Below are 24,694 nucleotides of genomic sequence, written 5' to 3'. Positions count from 1 at the left end.
TGCGCTTTCAGGGTGGGAAGAGGGGGCGTGTCTGGCGGCTCACGGGGCCCGCCGATTGGTGGGAAGGCCCGGGAGCCGGGCGGCTTGGCCCGCCGCAGGAGGGCGGTGCCGTGGGCCTGGTCCGGGAGGTGGCGACCGGCTTCAGTGAGATGATCATGGCAGCTCGGACCGGTCAGAGGGCTCTGAGGAAGGTGGTTTCGGGATGCCGTCCGAAGTCGACGGCAGCGGCCGAAACCCCGGCTCCGGCGCAGGGGCCTGCGGGGAACGTCAGGTAATAAACCACAGGGGTGCTGCGACGGGGGTAGCTTTCGGCCTGGGCTTGCTGAGTCGGGGGGACCGAGGAATTTTGAGGTGAGGCGGCGCCCCGGACCGGAGGCATTTTGGCGTCTCTAAGGGGAGAGAGTGTCCTGAGATCGGCATGTGAGGGACTCGGACTTCGCGCGCGTCACTCCGGGCGGGAGGCTCGCGGGCCTGCTCCAGACGCCGCGCCGGGGTCGGGGACTCGCTGCCCTCGCGAGAGGTGGTGAATCCGCGGCGGCGCGACTGACCGGCCGCGGATAAAGCAGCCGTCGCGGGACTGGGGACTCTTCCGGTCTCCTCCCCCCACGGCCTGCCGTCGCCGCTCTCGGAAAGTTCCAACTTCGCGGCTCGCGAGCGGCCGGCTGCCGGAGTTCGGGGCCCGGCGGCGAGCCCTCCCCTGCTCCCCCGCGAGTTGGCCGGAAGTCCTCTCCCAGCGGCGGGTAGGGGTCCTCGACTCCGCCCTTCGGTGCTTACAAAACGGAACGTAGCCGAAGTAGGGGACCTCGATTTTGTTTTCCACTCGACTGTAACTCGTCCTGTAACCTTGAACCAGCCTTGGATTTTCCTGGTTGGTTCCTTTTTGGTGGGTGGAGGCGGAGTCAGGAACGATTCCCCACTTCCACCGCTTCGTTTCTTTCTACTAATGACTTTGGAATAAATTGCGCTCGAAAATTACAGTGTCTAAAATGTATTCAGTTGTAAACAATACAGAATGAAGGGAGAAAGCACAAATGTTAAGTTCCAGGAATTTAGAGTTAGTGAAGAATTTTTCAAGTACCCCAAACCCCCGCCAACTCTCAATCCTTTTAGACAAATACTGGTTGAAATTGAAATAAAATATCGCATATCGTTTAGTCCTGCTGAAGGAAACAACCTGAAAAACTAGTTCTAAGCAGAACATAGCCTGTCCTGCTTTAGATCTGTTTGTGTGACTCTTACAAAATGTTGGCTTGCAAAGAAAACTCTTATTTCTAAGAAAAAATATGATTGTTTTAATGATCAAATTAAGGCTTAAATTCCGAGACAAATATTTATAATAATGAAGAGGGAAGGAGTTTATGAGCTCATTTTTAGGCCAAAGCATTAACATACGTTCTGGCCTTTATTAGAGTACTTGAGATGTAGTATTATTGGAAGGTGAGTGACAAAAGCTGTCCATCATTTGATTCAGTTTTTATTTCATAGTTGAACGATACATATGACTGTATGGCTCCTCGTTGCAGTTGAAAACATCATTCGTGGTAATGTGTGAAAATAGATTTGCTGTCCAGGGCTTGTAACCATAGTATGGGAAATCATCAGGAAAACTATTAGCTTGCTCTAAAGACAGATATTTCCTTTGTAATTGTAATCAGATTCTGTAAGGGTTGTTTTGGGGGCTTTGGGGGGCAGGGAGAAGGGGAGGTTGGGGCAATGGTATTACATAAACTTGGTACAAAATTCAAAACCATGTACAGTGACAAGTAAGCTTCGTAGTCAACCATGTCACCTCTTCAGAAGCAGTGGTCTTAGATTTTTTTAAATAAAGGTTTTCAGAGATGCTGCCTCTTCTGACATTGATTTATCAGAAAATTATTAAGTGTGCTCAATATCTGTCTCATAATTGGCTTCCAATAATAGGTGACAAAGTATACGAAAAGTGGGGAAATAGATAAAACTTTTAACAAAGTCGCCTAAAGAATATCTTACAAGGGAAATGTGATTAGGTATTTTGTACACCAGATTTGCTTTTTGTGATCAATAAAACTAACAGAGATCCTAAATTATGTGAGTTTTTAAAGGGGGGGGTGAATTAACTGCCTACTTTTTTATTTCCGCTGTTCTGCTTCATTTAGCAGAGTGACTGTCATTCATTTTTATTGGTGTAATCTGACTGCTAAGCAAACTCCATAGGTTTACTCTAAAGAAAAATCACAATGGGCTTATTTTAATATTATCTCTGCCTTTAAAATAAGATTCACATAACAAACCATATTTTTAAAGATTTTTGGGAACACCAGCACTTATATTCTCTCTAGGAGTTGAATCTATCTAAAACTTCTTTTGACTAAAAAAGAATATCATAGATATCTTTAAAATATGCTGTTACCATCATTATAAAACCAAATACCTCCTCTGATATCCCTTTAGAAAGCCTAGAATTCTGAAAACTGTCTTGTTTTACTATATTTTCCCCATTGTTCATTTTTTTGAAGTGTTATTTAGAGCTGGATACATAGATACCTTAAAATCTTAAAAGAGGCCAATAAGTTCAATAATACAGTTCATATGTTTTATTCTTTTTTTCTTTTTAAAGATTTTATTTATTTGACAGACAGAGATCACAAGTAGGCAGAGAGGCAGGCAGAGAGAGAGGAAGGGAAGCAGGCTCCCCGCTAAGCAGAGAGCCTGATGTGGGGCTCTATCCCAGGACCCTGGAATCACTACGTGAGCTGAAAACAGAGGCTTTAACCCATTGAGCCACCCAGGTGCCCCTATATGTTTTATTCTTTTACGTTACATCTTAATTAATAGTTGTGCAGTGTTTAGCTTAACCATTTTCATTGACCTCTATTTTACTGCCTCTGGAATAAGCCCATCTAATATTTGTTTTTAAAAATTTTATTTATTTATTTATTGACAGACAGAGATCACAGGTAGGCAGAGAGGCAGGCAGAGAGAGAGAGGAGGAAGCAGGCTCCCCGCCAAGCAGAGAGCCTGATGCAAGGCTCGATCCCAGGACTCTAGGATCACAACCTGAGCTGAAAGCAGAGGCTTTAACCCACTGAGCTACCCAGGTGCCCCAAGCCCATCTAATTTTTATAAAGAGTGTTAATTGTTCAAAAGTTCTTTCTTGTATTCTGGAGCCCAAATTTGTTTCCATCCATTTGGACTTTTGTTTTACATTTTGGAACCATACTCTCAGGGATCATCCCTATCTCCTGGCTGAATATTCCCCATTTCTTCAACCATTCTTTGTTTGACTTCATTGTCTCTTCCTCCCTGGCCACATTGTAGGGTGTCTATGTCTTTAAAGAAATTTTATTTATATGTAAATCCTATTTTATAAAGCAAATTTTATGTATGACACAAGGAGTTTTGACCAGGCCATTCTTTACCCTTTTAAAAAATAGTTTGGGCCCACTAAGGACTGTGTAACAGCTCACCTGCTGAATCAACTAGTCCTGAAAGTGGATGGAGCTGGAGGGTTGGCCCCTACCTGGGCATCGCTGGCGGATGGTGGCCTGTAAGTGGGACAGGAGTGTGTGTGTGTGTGGGGGGGGGTAGCTCTGCAGTTCCTTACCAGCCCCCAACCCGTTTAAAAAAACTAAAAAAAAAAAAAAGGAAATATTTTAAAAAAATAATAATTTGGGGGCTCCTGGGTAGCTCCGTGGATTAAGCGGCCGACTCTTGATTTTGGCTCAGGTTATGATTTCAGGGTCCTAGGGTCAAGCCCCATTTTGGGCTCTATCCTCAGCAGGGAGTCCGCTTCAGGATTCTCCCTCTCCCTCTGCCCCTCCAGTGTGCATGCACGTTGTCTCTCCCTCATAAATAAATAAAATCTTTTTAAAAAAATAACGTTTAAAAAATAATTTGAAGATTTGATTTAATGAAATAACACTCTTTTTTTTTTTTTAAAGATTTTATTCATTTGACAGAGAAAGAGGAGAGATCACAAGTAGGCAGAGAGGCAGGCAGAGAGAGGGGGAAGCAGGCTCCCCGCTGAGCAGAGAGCCCCATGCGGGGCTTGATCCCAGGACCCCGAGATCATGACCGCAGCCAAAAGCAGAGTCTTAACCCACTGAGCCACCCAAGCACCCCGAAATAACACTCTTCTACTTGGAATTCTTAAACAGCTTCTCACCAAGGATAAATTCCAAATTGCTTTATCCTGGTTAATAATTCCTAGCATGATCCAGCTCTAGTCTGTCTAACATTATCTCATGGTACTCTCCTGGCCTGCTATAGTGCTGCTACACTGTTAGTCTTAGTCTCTGGATACTGCCAGGCTCTTTCCCTACTACCTGGAATGCCCCCCTTCTACTTCTCCTCCTTCCATACACACACACACACACACACACACACACACACACACTTCTTATGTACATACATAGCTATTTCTCTCTTTCCATGGCTAACTTCTTCCATTAAGTTGCAGCTGAAATATAACCTCAGAAAACTTCTACCCCACTCCTAAAGGAGCTCCCGATTACATGTCCCCACCCCCATTTCTTTCTTAGCACTTTTTTTGAATCCTTACCTACAAAGTCCTACTAAATCCTCATAGAGTGAATTTTTATTTTTACCATTATATCCCTACTGCGCACAGAACAAGAACTCAATAAGTATGTGAACTAATACATGAATAGTAGTATAAAATAGTTATGCAATAATCTTAGTAGGGAAAGGCAAAAATATTCGGGTGGAAAAAAGTATATCAGGCATCTATATTTAGAAGTATCCCAAACAAGTCATACTTAGTTTCCTTGACATGAGTTTTTACATATGTGCATTGAAATGGAGATTGGAAGGGAAAGAACAAAGCAACAGTTCTAACAGGGCCACTAGATCTCTAGTCTCCAGTCTCGGAGTAGGTCAAGAATTAAGGAACCTCTGTGGATCCAGCTGGGAAGACAACCTGGATAGATGAGTTAGAAAATAGATGATGGAGGGGTCCTGGCTGTCTCAGTCAGTAGAGCATGTGACTCTTGGTCTCAGGGTTATGAGTTCGAGCCCCACATTGCGGGTAGAGTTTACTTAAAAAAAAAAAAAGAAAAATGATGAATATTCTAGCAAGTTTATGGGAAGAATATATTGTGACTATAGACTGAAAGCCAACTTTCTGGGAAAGATACTATTTGTGCCAGAAACTTCTAACCCTAACCATAAGCTGTTATTTTTAGTTTTCTTTATGGCATTTAAGAAACTATTTTTTGTGTGTGTTTCTGTGCATGCATGTGTGCGCAACTGTGTGTGTGTGTGTGTGTGTGTGTATTTTTCAGGAATATTCTAAAGTTGTGAATCCTTCTAAAGTGTGCTAGTTACTGGGGTGCCAGGCTGGCTGAGTTGATGGAGCATGTGATTCTTGATCTTGGGATCATGAGTTTGAGGCCCATGTTTGACGTAGAGATTACTTTAAAAAAAAAAAAGGTAACATGTGATAGTATTTTACAGTCTAATTTGTGTTTTCTTTTAATTTTCAGTGATACTCTTTTTTTTTTTTCCAGTGCTACTCTTAATCAAGTAATTTTTGTCTCTTTAGATATTCAGCTTCCTGTGGCATACTGATGAGCAGAACTCTTCTGCTACATACCTCAATTTTGCCTAAGGAGATCTATGCAAGAACCTTCTTCAAAATTGCTGCACCATTAATAAACAAAAGAAAAGAATATTCAGAGAGGAGAATTCTAGGGTTTGTATAGAATAATAGTTCTGCTAAAAGAGTATGTTCACAATTTTCTGTAGAATATCATGACTTTTTTTCCTGGATTTTCTTCGTACAGAATATGCTTTGGTTTTTCTAGTTGGGCCTTTCCATAGCTTTTGCTCTTTTATAAATATTTGTTGAATAAACATAATTACATGGTAACTTTATAGGATAGATTTAAACCTTGGTGTGTAAAGGAAGTAATTGAACTGTTTAGACCTGCATTTTTGTATACCGTTTGTTTTTATAGTGGCAACATTAGTGGTATGTTGGGCCCAATATGTTTATATAGCTCCCTCACATATAGACATGCATAGAAGGTAATATACAGATGTGCTAAGTGGCTCCTACCACTTGGGGCGTAGGTTGTCAGACTTTTTCTGTAGAGGACCTGGTAGTAAATATGTTAGGTTTTGTGGACCGTACTGTATCTGTAGCAACCAATCAACTCTGTCATTGTAATTGTACCCCAGATGACATATTACTGTAGACAATATGTAATAAATGTGTGACTCTATGCTAATAAAACTTTATTTGCCGACCGTGCAATGGGCAAGGCTGGGCCCTTGATCTAGGGGTTGTATAGAGAAGAGAATAGAGAGACTGCAGTTCTGCTAAACCAGAAATACAGAATCTGTTCATATGGGAATTTCTACAAGGGGGTCTCAACAGGCCATTAAGTATTACATGAATTCTTGTACAAGTGCATTTCATTAATTTTTTCAGTTGCTTTTTCTGTTCTGATTTTTCTGTAGTGAAGGACCTTCAGCAGACTCAGCTTTTGTCACTAAAATTACCTTTATTACTGGCTAAGTCACTGTATTGGTTAAGGTAATACTAGCAGCTACACAGGTAAAACCCCAAAGTTTATTTCTTTCTTATGTAAAGTTTAAGTGGCTGTTCCCCATCCATGGGCAGCAGTTTAGGAACCTAGGCTCCATCTAACTTATGCCTTTTGTAATTTCTTAGTCCTTGGAGTCTCTTATAGATAGACTTAATTCTAAACCGCATTGAGGGATGCCTGGATGGCTCAGTCAGTTAAGTGTCTGCCTTTAGCTCAGGTCATGATCCCAGCGTGCTGGGATCGAGTCCCACATGGGGCTCCTTGCTCAGCAGGGAGCCTTCTTCCTCTTCTGGCCATTCCCCCTGCTTGTGCACTTTCTCTTCCCCTGCACAGCGATAAATATTAAATAAATAATATCTTAAAAAAAAAAATCTGGAAGGGATTATTGGCACGAACTAGTCACATAATACCATCTAAATGCAAGAGGGAAATTGGGAATAGTAGCCTCTGTGGCGGGGGAGCAACTTCTTCCCAGCAATAACACCATGTAAAGAGAGCCTAAATAATTGGATAAGGAGACATCTTTGCCAGAGCTGGTATCGGTGAATGAAAAGATAAATAATGCGTTGGTCTGTTTTACTTTTGAATCACTACCAATATCTTTTTTTATGCTGTGTGCCTGTCATTTGACAGGTGTTACTGGGTGCTTTATAGTTACAGTTTCATTTAATTCTCACAATAGCCATGTAAGGTAGGTGTTGTTATTCCCATTTTAGAGATGGGGAAACTAAAGCTCATGGAGATAATGTACATTAAGTGTCATGCATAAATCCTAAGATTTTTTTCCCACCATATTTACTTATTGTTATTTACTTCCTTATTCTTTCTCACGCTGAAATTCTTTTTATTACAAATTGGTCTTACCGAGTGATCATCTTACCTTTTTTCCATATTTGACATAAACACATAATATTAGTTACTATTTATTAAGCGCTCTTTTTTTAAATTAAAGATTTTATTTGTTTATTTGAGAAAGAGAGAGCGTGTGCACAAGCAGGGAGGGGCAGAGGGACAAGCAGACTCCCCACTGAGTGAGGAGCCCAACGTGGGGCGCCATCCCAGGATCCTGAAATCATAACCTCAGCCAAAGTCCAACACTTAATCGACAGAGCCAACCAGGTGTCTCTTTATTAAATGCTTATTAAGCTTTGTGCACTATACCAAAACGATTTCACTTAACCCTCAAAAGAACCCTATAGAGTTACTTTTCTGTTATGGATGAAGAGAATAAAATTGAGAGGCAAAACAACCTACCCAGGGTCATGTGGCTTACTTGAGCATAGTCCTTTCTGACTACCAAGCCCATCCCCTTGACCACTATGCTATACTACTTTCTTAGATGCTTTTATTACAATTTTTAAATATTTCATTATTACATTATTTTATTATTAATTACAATTAACTTCCTGGCTGCACGATTTCATACTTCTTCATGGGATTTATTTTAGCATTTATCTCAAAGTGAGTAAAACCTCAGAGGTTTTAGGAGGTAGGGCTTTTTTTTCCCCCCTCCCCTCTACTGTGGACTTCATTTCATGATCATAAAGATTAATTTAAACATACAAAAAGACTCATTCTCTCTTATTCCAAAGCATCCCTTTTGTAATTTAGATTGTGATTGTTTAAATTACTGCATATATTTTTTCTTTCCCTTTTCGCATTTTATTGGCCACTGGGAGGAGGTGTCCTCCCTGCCATAAGAGGTGCTTGCAGTTTCTTCAGCCGCTCCAAGCTTGGGCCCTGTGGGGTCGCGGGCACTGGGTAGTTGTAGGGCATGGCCTGATAGATCGTGACCCTGTACCTGTTGAAGAGGGGACAGAATCACACTCCCAGCCGTCTTTTTCAGGCCACAGCGGTGGTCTCAAATACTGTTATCATTTCTAAGTTGAATACTGTTGTAACAGTGGTGAGTCTTTATAAGAATAGTATGAATCTGGCTCTCCTTATTCACTCATCTTTTACATGTTCCATAGACTGTTGGTTTCTGTTTGTTTGTTTTCTGTTGAGGCCCTGAAGTTTTTGTGTTGAATTTATTGTAGGTGTTTTGCATTTCTATAGTATAGACTGTTTTCTAATAGGTTCTTGTTAATAGGAAAGGCATTAATTTTTAAAGTTCTGTAACAGGTTACTTGACTGAATTCTGAATTGCTTCTCTTCTGAATTGATAATCCTGTAACCTGCCGACTGATCATTTCACTTAATACAGTTACACACGTGTCTCATATTTCATGTTCTGATTTGATTACATTGACGAATACTTTGAGAACAATGTTTTGTTTTCATCTTGAATTACTTAAGTTTTTAAATTTAAATTTAATTAATGTAAAATATATTATTAGTTTCAGAGGTATAGATACATCATGTGCCCTCCTTAATGTCTATCATCCAATTACACCCCCCCCTCCCCCGCAGCAGCCCTCAGTTTGTTTCTTATAATCAAGAGTCTCTTACGGTTTGTCTCCCTCTCAGATTCTGTCTTATTTTATTTTTACCTTTTCTCCTCTGATTCTCGGTGTTGTTTCTTAAATTCCACATATGAGTGAGATCATATGATAGTCTTCTTTCTCTGGTTGATTTATGTCACTTAGTATAGTACCCTCTAGTTTCATCCATGTTGCAAATGGCAAGATTTCATTTTGATGGAGGAGTAGTATTCCATTGTGTATATATATAGCACATCTTCTTTATCCATTCATCAGACAATGGATATCTGGGCTCTTTCCACACTTTGGCTATTGTGGACATTGGTGCTATAAACATTGGGGTGCAGGTGCCCCTTCAGAACACTACATTTGTATCTTTGAGATAAATACTTTGTAGTGCAATTGCTGGGTCATAGGGTAACTCTATTTTCAATTTTTGAGGAACCTCCATACTGTTTTCCAGGAGGCTACACCCGCTTGCCTTTGCACCAACAGCATAAAGGGGTTCCCCTTTCTTGGCATCCTCATCAACATCTGTTGTTTCCTGAATTGTTAATTTTAGCCATTCTGACTGGTATGAGGTGGTATCTCATTGTGGTTTTGATTTGTATTTTTTTCTGTTGGCCATTTGGGTATCTTCTTTGGAGAAATGTCTGTTCATGTCTTTTGCTTATTTCTTGATTGGATTATTTGTTCTTTGGGTGCTGAGTTTGATAAGTTCTTTATAGATTTTGGATACTTGCCCTGTATCTGTTATGTCATTTGCAGATATCTTCCATTCTGCCTTTTGGTTTTGTTGACTGTTGCCTTTGTTGTGCAAAAGCTTTTTATCTTGAGAAAGTCCCAGTAGTTCATTTTCGCCTTCGTTTCCCTTGTCTTTGGAGATGTGTCTAGAAAGATGTTGCTGTGGCTGAAGTCACAGATGTTGCTGCCTGTGTTCTCTAGGATTTTGATGGATCCCTGTCTCACATTGAGGTCTTTCATCCATTTTGAGTCTATTTTTGTGTGTGGTATAAGGAAATGGTCCAGTTTCATTCTTCTACATGTGGCTGTCCAATTTTCCCAACACCACTTGTTGAAGAGACTGTCCTTTTTCCATTGGACATTCTTTCCTGCTTTGTGGAAGATTAGTTGACCATAGAGTTGAGGGTCCATTTCTGGCTTCTGGTCCATTGATCTATGTATCTGTTCTTGTGCCAGTACCATACTGTCTTGATGATTATAGGTTTGTAATAGAGCTTGAAGTCTGGCATTGTGATGCCACCAGCTTTGTTTTGTTTTGTTTTTCAACATTCCTTTGGCTATTTGGGGGTCTTTCCTGGTTCCACACAACTTTTAGGATTGTTTGTTCCAGTTCTGTGAAAAAAGTTGATGGTATTTTGATAGGGATTGCATTGATTGTGTAGATTGCTCTAGGTAGCATAGACATTTTAACAATGTTTGTTCTTCCAATCCATGAGCATGGAACATTTTTCCATTTCTTTGTGTCTTCCTCAATTTCTTTCATGAGTGTTCTATAGTTTTCTGAGTACAGATCCTTTGCTTCTTTGATTAGGTTTATTCCTAGGTGTCTTACGGTTTTGGGTGTAATTTTAAATGCTATTGACTCCTTAATTTCTCTTTCTTCTGTCTCATTGTTAGTGTATAGGAATGCAATGAATTTCTGTGCATTGATTTTATATCCTGCCACTTTGCTGAACTATAGTATGAGTTGTAACAATTCCGGGGTGGAATCTTTTGGGTTTTCCACATAGAGTATCATATCATCTACGAAGAGTGAGAGTTTGGCTTCTTCTTTGCTGATTCGGATGCCCTTTTTTTCTTTTCGTTATCTGATTGCTGACACTAGGGCTTGTAGTACTATGTTTAACAACAGTGGTGGTAGTAAACATCCCTTTTGTGTCCCTGACTTTAGGGAAAAGTGCTCAGTTTTTCCCCATTGAGAATGATATTTGCTGTGGGCTTTTATGATATTAAGGTACATTCCCTCCAGTCCTACACTGTGAAGAGTGTAGTCAAGAAGTGTAGTTAAGAGTGTAATCAAGAACAGATGCTAAAAAAAAAAAGAAAGGATGCTATACTTTGTCAGATGCTTTTTCTACACCTTTTGAGAGGAGCAGTTGGTTCTTGTTCTTTTTTTTTTTATTAATGTAGTGTATTAAATTGACTGGTTTGGAGGAGGTTGAACCACCCTTACGGCCCAGGAATAAACCCCAGTTGGTCATGGTGAATCATCCTTTTAATGTATTGTTGGATCCTATTACAAGTATCTTGGTGAGGATTTTTGCATCCATGTTCATCAGGGATATTGGTCTGTAAATCTCCTTTTTGATGGGGTCTTTGTCTGGTTTTGGGATCTAGGTCATACTGACTTCATAGAAATTGTTGGAAAGTTTTCCTTCCATTTCTATTTTTTGAAACAGCTTTAGAAGTATATAGTGGGGCGCCCGGGTGACTCAGTTGGTTAAGCAGCTGCCTTCGGCTCGGGTCATGATTCCAGGGTCCTGGGATCGAGCCCCACATCAGGCTCTCAGCAGAGAGCCTGCTTCTCTCTCTGCCCCTCTCCCTGCCACTCTGCTTACTTGTGCTTTCTCTCTAGCTGTCAAACAAATAAAATATTAAAAAAAAAAGAGGTATATAGTAATTTTTAAAAAGATTTTATTTATTTATTTGATACAAGGAGAGAGAGGTAACAGAGAAAGCATAAGCAGGAGGAGTGGCAGGCAGAGGGAGAGGGAGAAGCAGGCTCCCTGCTGAGCAAGGAGCCTATTGCGGGGCTCAGTCCTGGGATCATGACCTGAGGCAAAGGCAGATGCTTAACTGACTGAGCCACCCAGGCACCCTGGTATTAATTCTTCCTTGTGTTTGGTAGAATTCCCCTGGAAACCCATCTGTCCCTGGGCTTTTGTTTTTTAGGAGATTTTTGATTATTGCTTCAATTTCCTTGCTGGTTATGTGTCTGTTCAGGATTTCTATGTCTTCCTGTTTAAGTTTTTGTAGCTCATATGTCTCTAGGAATGCATCCATTTCTTCTAGGTTGCCTAATTTGTTGGCATGTAGTTGCTCAGCATATGTTCTTATAATTGAATTTCTTCAGTGTTGGTTGTGATCTCTCCTCTTTCATTCATGATTTTATTTATCTGGGTTCTTTCTCTGTTGTATTGTTCTTTTGGTTTCTATGTCATTGATTTCTGCTGTGATCTTTATTATTTCTCTTCTACTGCTGAGTTTAGGCTTCATTTTCTGTTCTTTCTCCAGCTTCTTTGGGTATAAGGTTAGGTTGTGTATTTGAGACCTTTTTTGTTTCTTGAGAAAGGCATGTATTGTTATATACTTCCCTCCTACGACCACCTTTGTTGTATCCCAAAGATTGGAAACAGTTGTGTTTTTATTTTCATTTGTTTCCATGAATTTTTTAAATTCTTTAATTTCCTGGTTGACCATTCATTCTTTAGTAGGATGCTCTTTAGCCTCCACGTATTTGAGTTCTTTGCAAATTTCCTTTGTGATTAAGTTCTAGTTTCAAAGTATTATAGTCCAAAAATATGCAGGGAATGATCCTTGTCTTTTGGTACCAGTTGAGACCTGATTTGTGACCTAGTATGTGATCTGTTCTGGAGAATGTTCCATGTGCAATCGAGAAAAATGTATACTCTGTTGCTTCTGGATGGAAATGCTCTGAATGTAGCTGTGAAGTCCCTCTGGTCCAGTGTGTCATTCAAAACCCTTGTTTTCTTGTTGATCTTCTGCTTAGATGTTCTGTGCATTGCAGTGAGGGGTGTTAAAGTCCCCTACTATTATTGTATTATTATTGATGTGTTTCTTTAATTTTGTTATTAATTGGCTTATATAATTGGCTCCTCCCATTTTAGGGAAATAAATATTAACAATTGTTCGATCTTCTTGTTGGAGAGACCCTTTAATTATGACATAGTGTCCTTCCTTATCTCTTACTACCATCTTTGTTTTTTTTTTTTTTTAAGATTTATTTATTTATTTGACAGAGAGAGAGAGAGATCACAAGTAGGCAGAGAGGCAGGCAGAGAGAGAGGAAGGGAAGCAGGCTCCCTGCTGAGCAGAGAGCCCGATGTGGGACTCGATCCCAGGACCCTGAGATCATGACCCGAGCCGAAGGCAGTGGCTTAACCCACTGAGCCACCCAGGCACCCCCCATCTTTGTTTTAAAATCTAAGTTTGTCTGATAGAAGGATTGCCATCCCAGCTTTCTTTTGATGTTCATTAGCATGATAAATGGTTTTCCACCTCTTTTTCAATCTGGAGGTGATTTTGGATCTAAAATAAGTCTTGCAGACAGCATATCGATGGGTCTTGCCTTTTTATCCATTCTGATACCTTTTGTCTTTTGATTGGGACATTTATCCCATTTACATTCAGAGTAACTATTGAAAGATATGAATTTAGTGACATTGTGTTACCTGTAAAGTCACTGTTTCTATATGTTTCTGTTCTTTTCTGGTCTGTGTTACTTTTAGGGTCTCTTTTTGCTCAAAGTATCCCTTTTAATATTTCTTGCAGGTCTGTTGGTGATCACAAGTTCTTTTAGTTTCTGTTTGTCCTGGAAACTTACTCTTTCCTTCTATTTTGAATGACGTCATAGCTGGATTAGGTATTCCTGGCTGGATATTTTTCTCACTTAGCACCCTGAATATATCATGCCAGTCCTTTCTGGCCTGATGGTTTCCGTGGATAGATCTGCTGCCAGTCTAATGTTTCTACCTTGCAGGTTACTGACCACTGGTCCCAAGCTGCTTTCAGGAATTCTCCTTGACTCTGAGATTTGTAAATATTATTATTATATGTCAGGGTGTTGACCTATTTTTATTGATTTTGAGGGGGGTTCTCTGTGCTCCCTGGACTTGAATGCCTGTTTCCTTCCCCAAATTAGGGAAGTTCTCCACTTTAATTTGCTCCAATATACCAATATACCTTCTGCCCCCACCTTCTTCTGGGATCCCAATTATTCTAATATTGTTTTGGTTGATGATATCACTTATCTCTTGAATTCTCCCCTCATGTTCCAGGAGTTGTTTATCTCTCGTTTCCTCAGCTTCTTTTTTCTCCATCATTGAGTCTTCTGTGTCCCTAATTCTCTCTTCTGCCTCATTTATCCTAGCTGTTAGAGCCTCCATTTTTTATTACATCCTGTTAATAGCCTTTTTGATTTTGACTTTATATTTTAGTTCTTTTATTTCTCCAGAAAGGAATTCTCTGGTGTCTTCTATGCTTTTTCTCAAGCCTACCTAGTATCTTTATAATCATTATTCTGAACCCTCATTCCTACATCTTACTTCTGTCCATACTGATTAGGTTCCTGGCAGTCAGTACTGCCTCTTTTTCTCTTTTCTGAGGTTAGTTTTTCCATCTTGTTGTTCTACCTTGCAGAAAGTGGTCATTTTTCTATTTGTAGAGTTGCAGCTATTCTTTTCTTAGCTCTCCAGTTGAGTTTACAGGTGTTCAGAAAGATTTTATAACTATCTAGCTGAATTCCTGGAACCAGACAAAACTAAGGTCTCCTACTCCTCTGCCATCTTGGACTCCTCCCCAAAACAACATTACCTAACGACAATAACTAGCATCTTTATCTTATTTCTAACTCTAATGGGAATGCCATTTGATCATTTATGGAGGGAATTACACAGTTTTTATTCTTTTGGTATAATATAATTCTTGGTTTTAAGCCATCCACGAATCTTTAAACGAGTTGCATTTGATTGCTAATTTTTTTTAATGCATTGCTAGATTTTATTTGCTCATATTTAGTCTGCAGATTTTATTTTTTTTTAAGATTATTTATTTATTTATTTGATAGACAGAGAGAGATCACAAGTAGGCAGAGAGGCAGGCAGAGAGAGAGGGGGAAGCAGGATCCCCGCTGAGCAGAGAGCTCGATGTGGGGCTCGATCCCAGGACCCTGAGATCATGACCTGAGCTGAAGGCAGAGGCTTAAACCACTGAGCCACCCAGGCGCCCCCAGATTTTATTTTTTATGTTGTCATATTCAGGTTGTCAGGGCATTATGCTGGCTCATTAAAAGAATGAGAGGTTTCCCTTGTGTTCTAAAATGGCTTCGTTTTTTATAAATTGCAAAAATACTACATGCTTGTATAAAAACCTAACAGTATGGAAGTATATGTGCTATCTTTACTCCTACTTCTTTTTCTTGAGTTAAAAACTACTTATTGTTGAGGTGCTTGGGTGGCTCTGTTAAGCATCTGCCTTCAGTTCAGGTCATGGTCTTGGGGTCCTGGGATCGAGCCCCACATTGTATTTCATTACAGATGTTCTATTAATATAACAATTAGTTTCAGGAAAACTAAATATCAAATGTTTAAAAGTGAGAAATACAGTATTTACTTATAATTTTTCCTAAATGGATAATAGAATTATCTATATCCTGCATGCTTTGTAAAGTGCTTTTTTTCATACACTAATATATTGTAAACCTCCTTGCTCTAAAGTATATATTTGATCTTTAAAAAAAGACACAAAACTTTAAAAACAAAGTGGGGGGTGCTTGGCTGGCCAAGTCAGAAAAGCGCACAACTCTTGATCTCAGGGTCATGAGTTTGAGCCCCATGTTGGGTGTAGAGATTACTAAAATAAACAAACAAACAAACAAACTTTAAGTATATATTTGATTTAATTCTTTTAAATAACTGGTAGAGGGCACCTGGGTGGCTCAGTGGGTTAAGCCGCTGCCTTCGGCTCAGGTCATGATCTCAGGGTCCTGGGATAGAGTCCCGCATCAGGCTCTCTGCTCAGCAGGGAGCCTGCTTCCTGCTCTCTCTCTCTGCCGGCCTCTCTGCCTACTTGTGATCTCTCTCTGTCAAATAAATAAATAAAACCTTTAAAAAATAAATAAATAAATAGATAAATAAGTAGCTGGTAGAGAGTTCCGCAGTATGGATATACCATAATTTACTAATACTTTTTATTATATTAAGCACTTATTACTGTCCATCAGCTGATATGTATTTAAGTTGCTTTCAATTGAGGTTATTTTTTTTAAGATTTTATTTATTCATTTGAGAGAGAGAGTGAGCACATGAGCGGGGGAGGGGTGGGGAGGCAAAGGGTGAAGCCAGCTCCCGACTGAGCAGGAGGCCCGAGCAGGACTCTGTCCCAGGACCCCGAGGTTATGACCTGAGCCACTGAGGTACCCTGTTTTTTTTTTTTTTTTTTTTTTTCCCAAACTCTCAATTTTTAAATGCTGGCCACTAATTAAAATTTCAAAAAACACATCTATTAGCCAGATTCAGCCTGTGGTATGTATGCTAAATTATGACCTCTGCTTTATACAAATATTTAGCTCCCTTTTATTTTTTTGTATTGCTTTGAAGTCATTCATTTCATCATGTGGTTTAGCATGATTGCCAAATGATTTATTGCCTTATACACACTAAGTTTTATTTATATTCAGTTTAAAGTATTTACGTGCCTTATAACTAGGTGTAGTTAACACCTCTCTATTTTTTTTTTTTTTTCAAGATACTCTATGCAGGAAATGTACGATGTGGTATCAGGAATGGAGGATTACAAGCATTTTGTTCCTTGGTGCAAAAAATCAGATGTAATATCAAAGAGAACCGGATATTGCAAAACACGATTAGAAATTGGGTTTCCACCTGTGTTGGAGCGCTACACATCAGTAGTAACCTTGGTGAAACCACATTTGGTAAAGGTAACGGTTTTGGTTTTCATTGTTTTTAAATATTTCCCAAATGTTGATTATATCAAATGAGTTAAAGTATAATAGCTTAAAAGTATTTCCCTAAACTAATTAGAGAAGGAGGGTGAAAAAACAAATGATTTCTTATGTCTCTTAACTATACAATTAATTATATAATTAACTATATAATTAACTATACAATTAATTAACTATACAATTAATTAACTATACAATTAAGAGATACAATCTCTTAATTATACAATATTAGCATTTTTCTTTCCAAACAGAAATTTGACTAGAATATGTAAATAAGAAGCTTTTTCTTTTTTTCTTCTTTTGAGGATTACTGACCCTTGGGAAAGATTGGACCACACAAGTGAAAAATGTTTAAAGTTAATTTTTGCCCTAGTTTTTTTTTTTTTTTTTAAAGTTAAGTGAAAGTGAGAGGATTAAGAAGGGTAAAAGAGATACAAATACGGATAACAAACATTGTTGGGGTCATCCTGCCATGCAGTGGGTACTGAAGTGGGAGGTACTGTTACATGCATTATACTGATTATCTTACCCTTGTCAGAAGAGGGGACGTGTATAGAGAGATACCCAGGCTTAAACACACAGAAAGGCAGAATTCCATCGAATTCTTGTGAATTCTTAAGAGTTTTTTGACCAAAGGCTTAGAACTTAGTTGTATTTTATGCCCGTGGGATATCATTTCTTGGTAATTAGCCAGAGCTAAATGCCTTTGTCAGCTCCTTATTAGGCACTGAAGGAGGTGGTATCTCTCATACCGGAGAAAAGTCTACTGTCCAGTGAAGCTAAGACTTGGAATCCACACTTGTCTTACTCTCAAACTTGAACTCCACTTAAAAGGCCATGCCCCAGTGGGACTGCCATTGTGAATGGTTCCACCTGTTTGTCTCATAGTTTTGGAGTTCTTTACTAATATACTGTGCTGTTTCTCTTACAATAGCTAGCATTGTAAGAGAGCTCTTTGTAGGGCTTTACTGGAATTATTAACTTATTCTTCTCTACAGCCCTTTGAGATTCAAATGTTAATTGTTCTCCATCTTATGGTTGAGCAAATTAAGGCTTAGAAGAGTTAGGTAACTTGCCCAAGGTTACAGAGCCAAGACTCTGGCTCAGTCTTTCTGACACCAGTAAGTATCTCTATATTCTTAAAACGTTTTTCTATTTCCTGACCTTAGTGTCTTATAACTTTAAGTCTTCATGAATTATGCTGCATCTAACTAAAAGAAATCTTGGGGGCGGGGGGGATCCCTGCATTTGGTTAAGCATTCAGCACGCAGTCTGCTTAGAATTTCTCTCTCTCTCTCCCTTTGCCCCTGTGTGCAATGCTCTCTCTCTCTCTCTTCCTCTCCAATAAATAAGTAAATCTTTAAAAAGAAAGAAAAAAAATCTTCATAATAACATCTATGAAATGATCATTGCCATCTCAATTTTATGAGGCTTAGAGAAATTATGAACCATATGCAAACTCAATACTGTATGTCAGATCTCAAAGCTATTTTTCCACTAAAATAAGCTTCTTCACTTAATGTGCTAATTTATTGTTTGAAAATGTATGTGAGAATAACACGCAACTACATACACTAAGCTTTCAGTTGTCCCTGGGTTCATGTTTTGGATTTTAATACCTAATATAAGCCTGTGGCACAAAATACAAATTATTAAAACCAAGGGATCAGCAGAAGCCATGTGACTTTTTTTCTGCAAATTATTTATTGCCCCAAATATGCCTGTGACATATCAGTAATTCTACTGTACATGAATTTGCAGTGGCCAGAAGCCCTTGAAGGTTTTCAGCAGATTTAATAAAGGCATTGGTTCAGGAAATCTTACTGCCTGGGTCACAGGCTAAACATTTTACATGCTGTAGTTTGTATGGTGTGGGTCAGTTCATCAGAAGAACCAGTTGTAGGTCGTCATCATAACACCTCCTATTGTAGTCAGTATCTCTTCTGTTAGGAATGAGGCTGTTAGCAATATCTAAACATAGCAGGAAAAATTTGTGGGTTCTTGGGCTAGATTATTGGTATGAATACAGCACTGCCACATTTTGTGAAAAAGTAGTCAGAGGAATTTGGGATATTATAGTGAGTATTCCCAATAACTGTTTCTCCCTCATTGTTAAATTTCCTATAAGCTGCCCTTTTTTTTTTTTTTTTTTTTTTTTGAGAGAGGGATTGAGAAAATCTTAAGCAGACTCCACTCTCAATGTGGAGCCCTTTATAGGGCTCAGTCTCATGACCCTGAGACCATGACCTGGGCTGAAATCAAGAGTCAAATGTGTAACTAACTGAGCCACCTAGGCACCCCTCCTATAAGCTTCTTATATGATTGTAAAGAAGGGTGGAACATTTACCTTAAAATTCAGTAACTGAAATAATAAGATTTTATAGTAGATTGTTGATGCTTTTAAAAATTAGATGGTCATTATTGAACTGTATATAAAACTGAACCCTTGAAGAAAACTTTCACTTTTCGCCACTGACGTAGCATAATGTGACTAAATTTAGTTATTACTTAGCTTTCTGATTAATATTACTTTATCATGTCTAAATAAATTTTAAAACATTTATTGGTTTTCATTTTAACAATTAAAATATTTTCTTTTATAAATGTGGAAACAGAGCATTTCTCTGTAAATGCTTTTTAATATGGATGCAGTTGATTTTCTTTATGATTCTACTGTGTTTTCATCTGATAATTGACTCAAAAGAGTTTTGATGAAGAGGCAGTGAGGAATAAACTGTAAATATATTTTAAGCTCTTTGGCTTCTACTTGAAACTATCTTTGGAGAGATCCAGATATAATCAGAATTAATCCTGCATTCTGTGTTTAGGGAGCCAGTAGCTGGGGAAGAAAAAGTACACTCTGGGGGAAAAGAGGTTATATGTGCAAGTCCTTTTTGCTGATCCGTAGTGTGTAAGCTCATGGGAGGGACATCTAAACTGGTAAGAGGAATACGTTATCAAAGAAAAAAGGGATAGAGGCACCTGGATTCTCTCTCTGCCCCTTCTGTGCTGCCTCCCCATCCCTCACCTGGCCCTGGATGTGAGTGTTTTCTCTCTCTCTAAAAAAAAAAGAAAAAAAAAAGGGTAGAGAGACTTGATTATTTAGTGGCCCTGGGATATGCCAAAAGAGATGGAAACTTAAGGCTTAATTGGGGATGGGTGTGTTGACTTTGTTTTTTTGTTCTTTGTTTTGTTTTGTTTTTTAAGATTTTATTTATTTGAAAGAGCACTCTGGCACAAGAGTGAGGGCGGGAGCAGAGGGAAAGCGAGAGGCAGAGCCCCTGCTGAGAAGGGAGCAGCCTGACTGACATGCAGCTTGATCCCAGGACCCTGAAATCATGATCTGAGCAGAAGGCAGAGGGTTAATGGACTGAGAGGCACCCAGGAGCCCTGGGTGTTGTCATTGAAGTAAGAATTTAAAAGATGGTTTGCTGGTGAGGGAAGGTGATACGTATTCTTGAGATCAGTTGTCTACTAGTATTAAGGCCCAGATAGTGTCTTAGGATACTAAGTAAAGAAGCTGAACTTCATTCAAAGTCATAATCAGTCCGGACAGTCTTCTAGTGACTGGGATTTTGGCTGCCATTTTTCACACTGCAGGAGGCAGCTCTAAGTGGTTCTCAATCAGCCTGCTTTGAATGATACAGAATGGGAAATCCCAAGATGCCACTGTACATAACATCTCTAAATACTGTGTTTCAGTGTGTACATAAGCATCTAAAACAAACATGAACCCTGAAGAGAATTGAGGTTAGAATGGATCAGGGACATGGGCCAGGGCCAGACTCAGGAAAACTAGAACCGCAGTTGCCCTTAGAAACAGAGAGAAACAGAGAATAATGTCACTAAATGTGACAGCCGAGAGAAAAATCTTTGGTAGGAAAGGAGAATTCTAGAACCCTACTTGGGATCTGTGCCAGATACCTTATAACTATTTTATAGTTATAAGGCATAAAATATATATTAGGCAAAAAATATATATTATATGGCATAAAATATATATTGTTCTTATTTTATAGATTTAAGGAAATATGGTACAGGGAATTAAATTGTTCAGGATTACTTATAAGTGGCAGGGCCGGAAATAAACTTCCAGAAAAATCACTTCCTGTTTTGCTGATGGAGGAGAAAACTGTGAGTACCCTGAGTGACAGCAGTGAAGGGGGGAACTGACAATCTTGGGGATCCCTGGAGGAAAGAAAATGACTTACAGTGGCAAGAGATTACTTCCTAGTACCAAACTGAAAATGAGGTGTTTTTTTATCCCCTGTGATCTGACGTACAAACATATTTTAGAAAGAAATCATCCTCAGGGCACCTGAGTGGCTCAGTTGGTTAAGCGACTGACTTGTTTTCTGCTCAGGTCATGATCTCAGGGATCTCATGATCCTGGGATTGAGCCCTGCATCGGGCTCTCTGCTCGGCGGGGAGCCTGCTTCCTCCTCTCTCTCTTCGCCTGCCTCTCTGCCTACTCTCTCTCTGTCAAATAAATAAAATCTTTAAATAAAAAAAGATTTTATTAGAAAAAATTAAAAATTACAAAAATCATTCTCAACTGTAGATTCTAGACAGTCTAAATGGTATTTTACTGCATTTTTTTTTTTTTCCATTTCATTCTAGGCATCCTGTACTGATGGGAGGCTTTTCAATCATTTGGAGACTGTTTGGCGTTTTAGCCCAGGTCTTCCTGGCTACCCAAGAACTTGTACCTTGGATTTTTCAGTAAGTCTCTCTTATAGCCGTTGGTTTGTTCCAAGTATCAGGTGAAGTTGATAAAGAAGGAATAATCCATTGATTAGAATTCCACCTGCTGTCATGAATTTCATGTGTATAGTGATTACTGAAAGATGGCTTTCAGAAAATCTCAACTTCTGAATATTGAATACCTTTTTCTATACTAACTTTATAAGAAGGAATACTAATGAATCTTTCTCTTTTTCTGTTTCTTGAAACCTTGAATGGTCATTCCTTCTCTGTTGTCTCATTTTTATAGGTTCACAGGTTATAAGACACATATTATGACCTCACTAAGAGCTTAATAAGAGTTTATTAACACCAAATAAAATCTAGATATTACTTTATGATACAGAAATAAAGTGCAGAAGGGGGAAAATGTGTTTCTAAAATCTAGGGACTATGGTATTTCCTTGTTCACATCACCTTAGCCATAGAAAACTTAAAGCCACTTGTGGCTTTTCTTTGAACAGATAATACATGAGTTATTTTCTGTATTTGCAACTCAGGCATTGCATTTCAAGGAATAGTCATAATTTTGATTAAATTACTATATACTGCTACTCTAAGCTCTTGAGTTGTTTTCATTCAGAAATTAGTGGACAGTAATGGAACAGTTGGGGAAATTTGAATAAGGCCTGTGTAGATTAGATATTAGTGTTTTTACCTAGTAGCATTAACTCTTAATTTCCTGGCTTTACTAATTGCATTTTGGTAATATATAAGGCATTGAAAAAGGGAAATTTGGGTGATGGGTGTATGAGAAATCTTTGTACTATTTTTCCAACGTTTTTTATAAATTTGAAATTACTTCAAAATGAAAAACTACCAAAAAAATGAAAATTAAAGCAGTTTTTAAAGTTAGTGGGAAAAAAAAAAGTTAGTGGGTATTTGGTCCTTAAAAAACTATTTCTCAAGCCACCTGCCTTGACATACATCTTGAGGAGTTATAAAGGAAGTTTTACGTCATTGTTCACTTCCAGATTGTACCACCTGCCCCATCTGTTTTGTGGCTCAATCTCCTCTTCATGCTGCTACTTTTCCCAGAATACCTATCAGCAGGATTAGTTCCCTACTTTATTTCCTTTTGAGAGATAGGATAGATCTAAAAGGGGTACATTAAAAAAGATGCCAGAATAATATGGTGTTCATTCAGTAAAGCTTTTTTCCAGTTTTCTTTAACTTAATAATAAAATCAGATTATTTGTCTTGAAATGACATTCAGGCTGTGTTTACTTAAGCTTATGGCACCCGCAGGAGTTGGGTTTACTGTGGAAACTGAGCATCTATCTTCTGAGGGAGGTTAAAAAATTTCATCTAGATACACCCCTCCAGCTCGGCCTTAGATACTGGCTAAGCAGCCCATTTCACAGTGTGTATACCAGTACTCTAAGTAGAGACTGAGTTAAAGAAAGATCTTCCTAAAATAATTAACCTTTTCCTACAGATTTCTTTTGAATTTCGCTCCCTTCTGCACTCTCAGCTTGCCACACTGTTTTTCGATGAAGTTGTAAAGCAGATGGTAGCTGCCTTCGAAAGAAGAGCGTGTAAGCTGTATGGTCCCGAAACAAGTATACCTCGGGAATTAATGCTTCATGAAGTTCATCACACGTAAAGGGAAAAAGAACTGGTCACCTACTTATAATTTTAGCTTATTCACTTTTAGGAAGTGCTTTTACCATTTGCCTTCAGGAGTCAGAAAGCATTTGTTAAACCCAGCTTTGATTATCAATCTGCACCATTGAGAATTTGCACTTGGAATATGGAACCACATGTATATAGAACTCAATCAAGTGTAATTCAGAGTAATGGGTGTATTAGCATGTTTACGATAATGGGATGTCATCACTATTGCTAGAATATGGACAGCACTCTTACCAGAAATTGAAACTGTAAATTTAAACCTTTTAATTATCACCTTATTTGAAGGTTAGTTGAGATACTCACGTAGTATGTATTCTATTAACCATATCACCTTTAAGTTATTAAATTCAGACTATTTATAACTTATTGTCATAGGACATGCCTCTTAGCTTTGGATATTTGGATAATCATCAGATATTTAAAGTAAACTTTGACTTAAAAATACTGTTAATGAAGGTTCCTTGGCTACTTTCCTTATTTTTAAATTGTTCTTATGGGCGGTAGGTAATTCAGTGCCATGTATAGTGAGATTAACTCCCAGGTAAACAGTGAATATTTTTTTGGTGAGTGGTCCAGAGCTTTAAGCTACTTCCCTTGTAGTTTGCAACCCTCTCCCAGATACTTTCACTACTCCTTCAATAATGCTGATTGTTCGTCAAATCTTGCCTATAATAGTGGGCAACGGATGACGATAAGTTGGTTGATATGTTTCCAGCACCATGCATCCCTATTTTCTATTTATTGTGTGTACTCACTTTCAATGATATATTTCAAGCTGATATTTTTGTAAACAAATCAATGTCGAAGGACTGAAGTGGTAACTTAATAAAGTTAATTTGTTTATTTTTTGTACAGTTATTTTGGTTAATGAAATCCTATGTTATATCCCTGTGTATTTTTTTTTAAGATTTTATTTCTTTATTTGACAGAGAACACAAGTAGGCAGAGAGGCAGGCAGAGAGAGAGGGAAGCAGGCTCCCTGCTGAGCAGAGAGCCCGATGCGGGGCTCGATCCCAGGACCCTGAGATCATGACCTGAACCGAAGGCAGAGGCTTTAACCCACTGAGCCACCCAGGTGCCCCTATCCATGTGTATTTTAACTAGACGTAGTAAAGTCTCACTGTAGCATTTTATGAAACAAATCTGGGCAAAATTCAGTCTTCCTTTAATTAATACTGATCTTCCTTTCACTCCATACCCAACAACGCTCTTGCATTACCTTTCTAGTCAGAGTGCTGTTTATTTCCTCAGATCAACAAGGAACCTCAGTAATTAGCTCCCTACATAAAAGCATGTTTGCACCAATTTTTTCAATAAATCTGTTTTGACTGCCTGCCGTGTACCACTTGCTGGTCATACAGTGGTGAAGGACTCCTACAGCCTGCTCGGGCTTCACACGGGGAAAGCAGTGTCTTTCCGCTTACAAATGAGGTATCCCCTCAGAGTGTTTGTAGTTTGTATATAATTACCTATTTTTTTTTTTTTTTAAGATTTTATTGATTTGTTAGAGCGAACAAGAGCATGAGTGGGGCAGGGGAGAGGGCCTGCTGAGTGGGGAGCCTGCTGCGGGGCTCAACCCCAAGACCTCGAGATTATGACCTGAGCTGAAGTCAGAC

The 24,694-nt window shown here is 38.9% G+C and overlaps 1 protein-coding gene across 2 annotated transcripts; it reads left to right on the top strand.

Annotated features, from left to right (window-relative positions):
• The first annotated feature begins 19 nt into the window (after nt 1-19).
• On the top strand, nt 20-23,921 carry COQ10B (coenzyme Q10B). 2 transcript variants are annotated; one of them, XM_082689057.1, is made up of 5 exons: nt 20-271; nt 5,543-5,692; nt 16,484-16,676; nt 21,321-21,422; nt 22,882-23,921. In XM_082689057.1, exons 1-5 carry the CDS (start codon nt 150-152, stop codon nt 23,047-23,049), a joined length of 735 nt encoding a protein of 244 aa, XP_082545183.1. In that variant the 5' UTR covers nt 20-149; the 3' UTR covers nt 23,050-23,921. The 2 variants fall into 2 exon arrangements, with proteins under 2 accessions (XP_082545183.1, XP_082545184.1); XM_082689058.1 differs by lacking the exon at nt 5,543-5,692 and having other exon boundaries at nt 47-271.
• The last annotated feature ends 773 nt before the right edge of the window (nt 23,922-24,694 follow it).

The sequence above is a fragment of the Mustela nivalis genome (genome assembly GCF_964662115.1).
Source record: "Mustela nivalis genome assembly, chromosome: 11".
In the NCBI taxonomy this organism is placed as follows: Eukaryota; Metazoa; Chordata; class Mammalia; order Carnivora; family Mustelidae; genus Mustela; species Mustela nivalis.
This window is presented reverse-complemented; position numbering and strand designations above follow the sequence as displayed.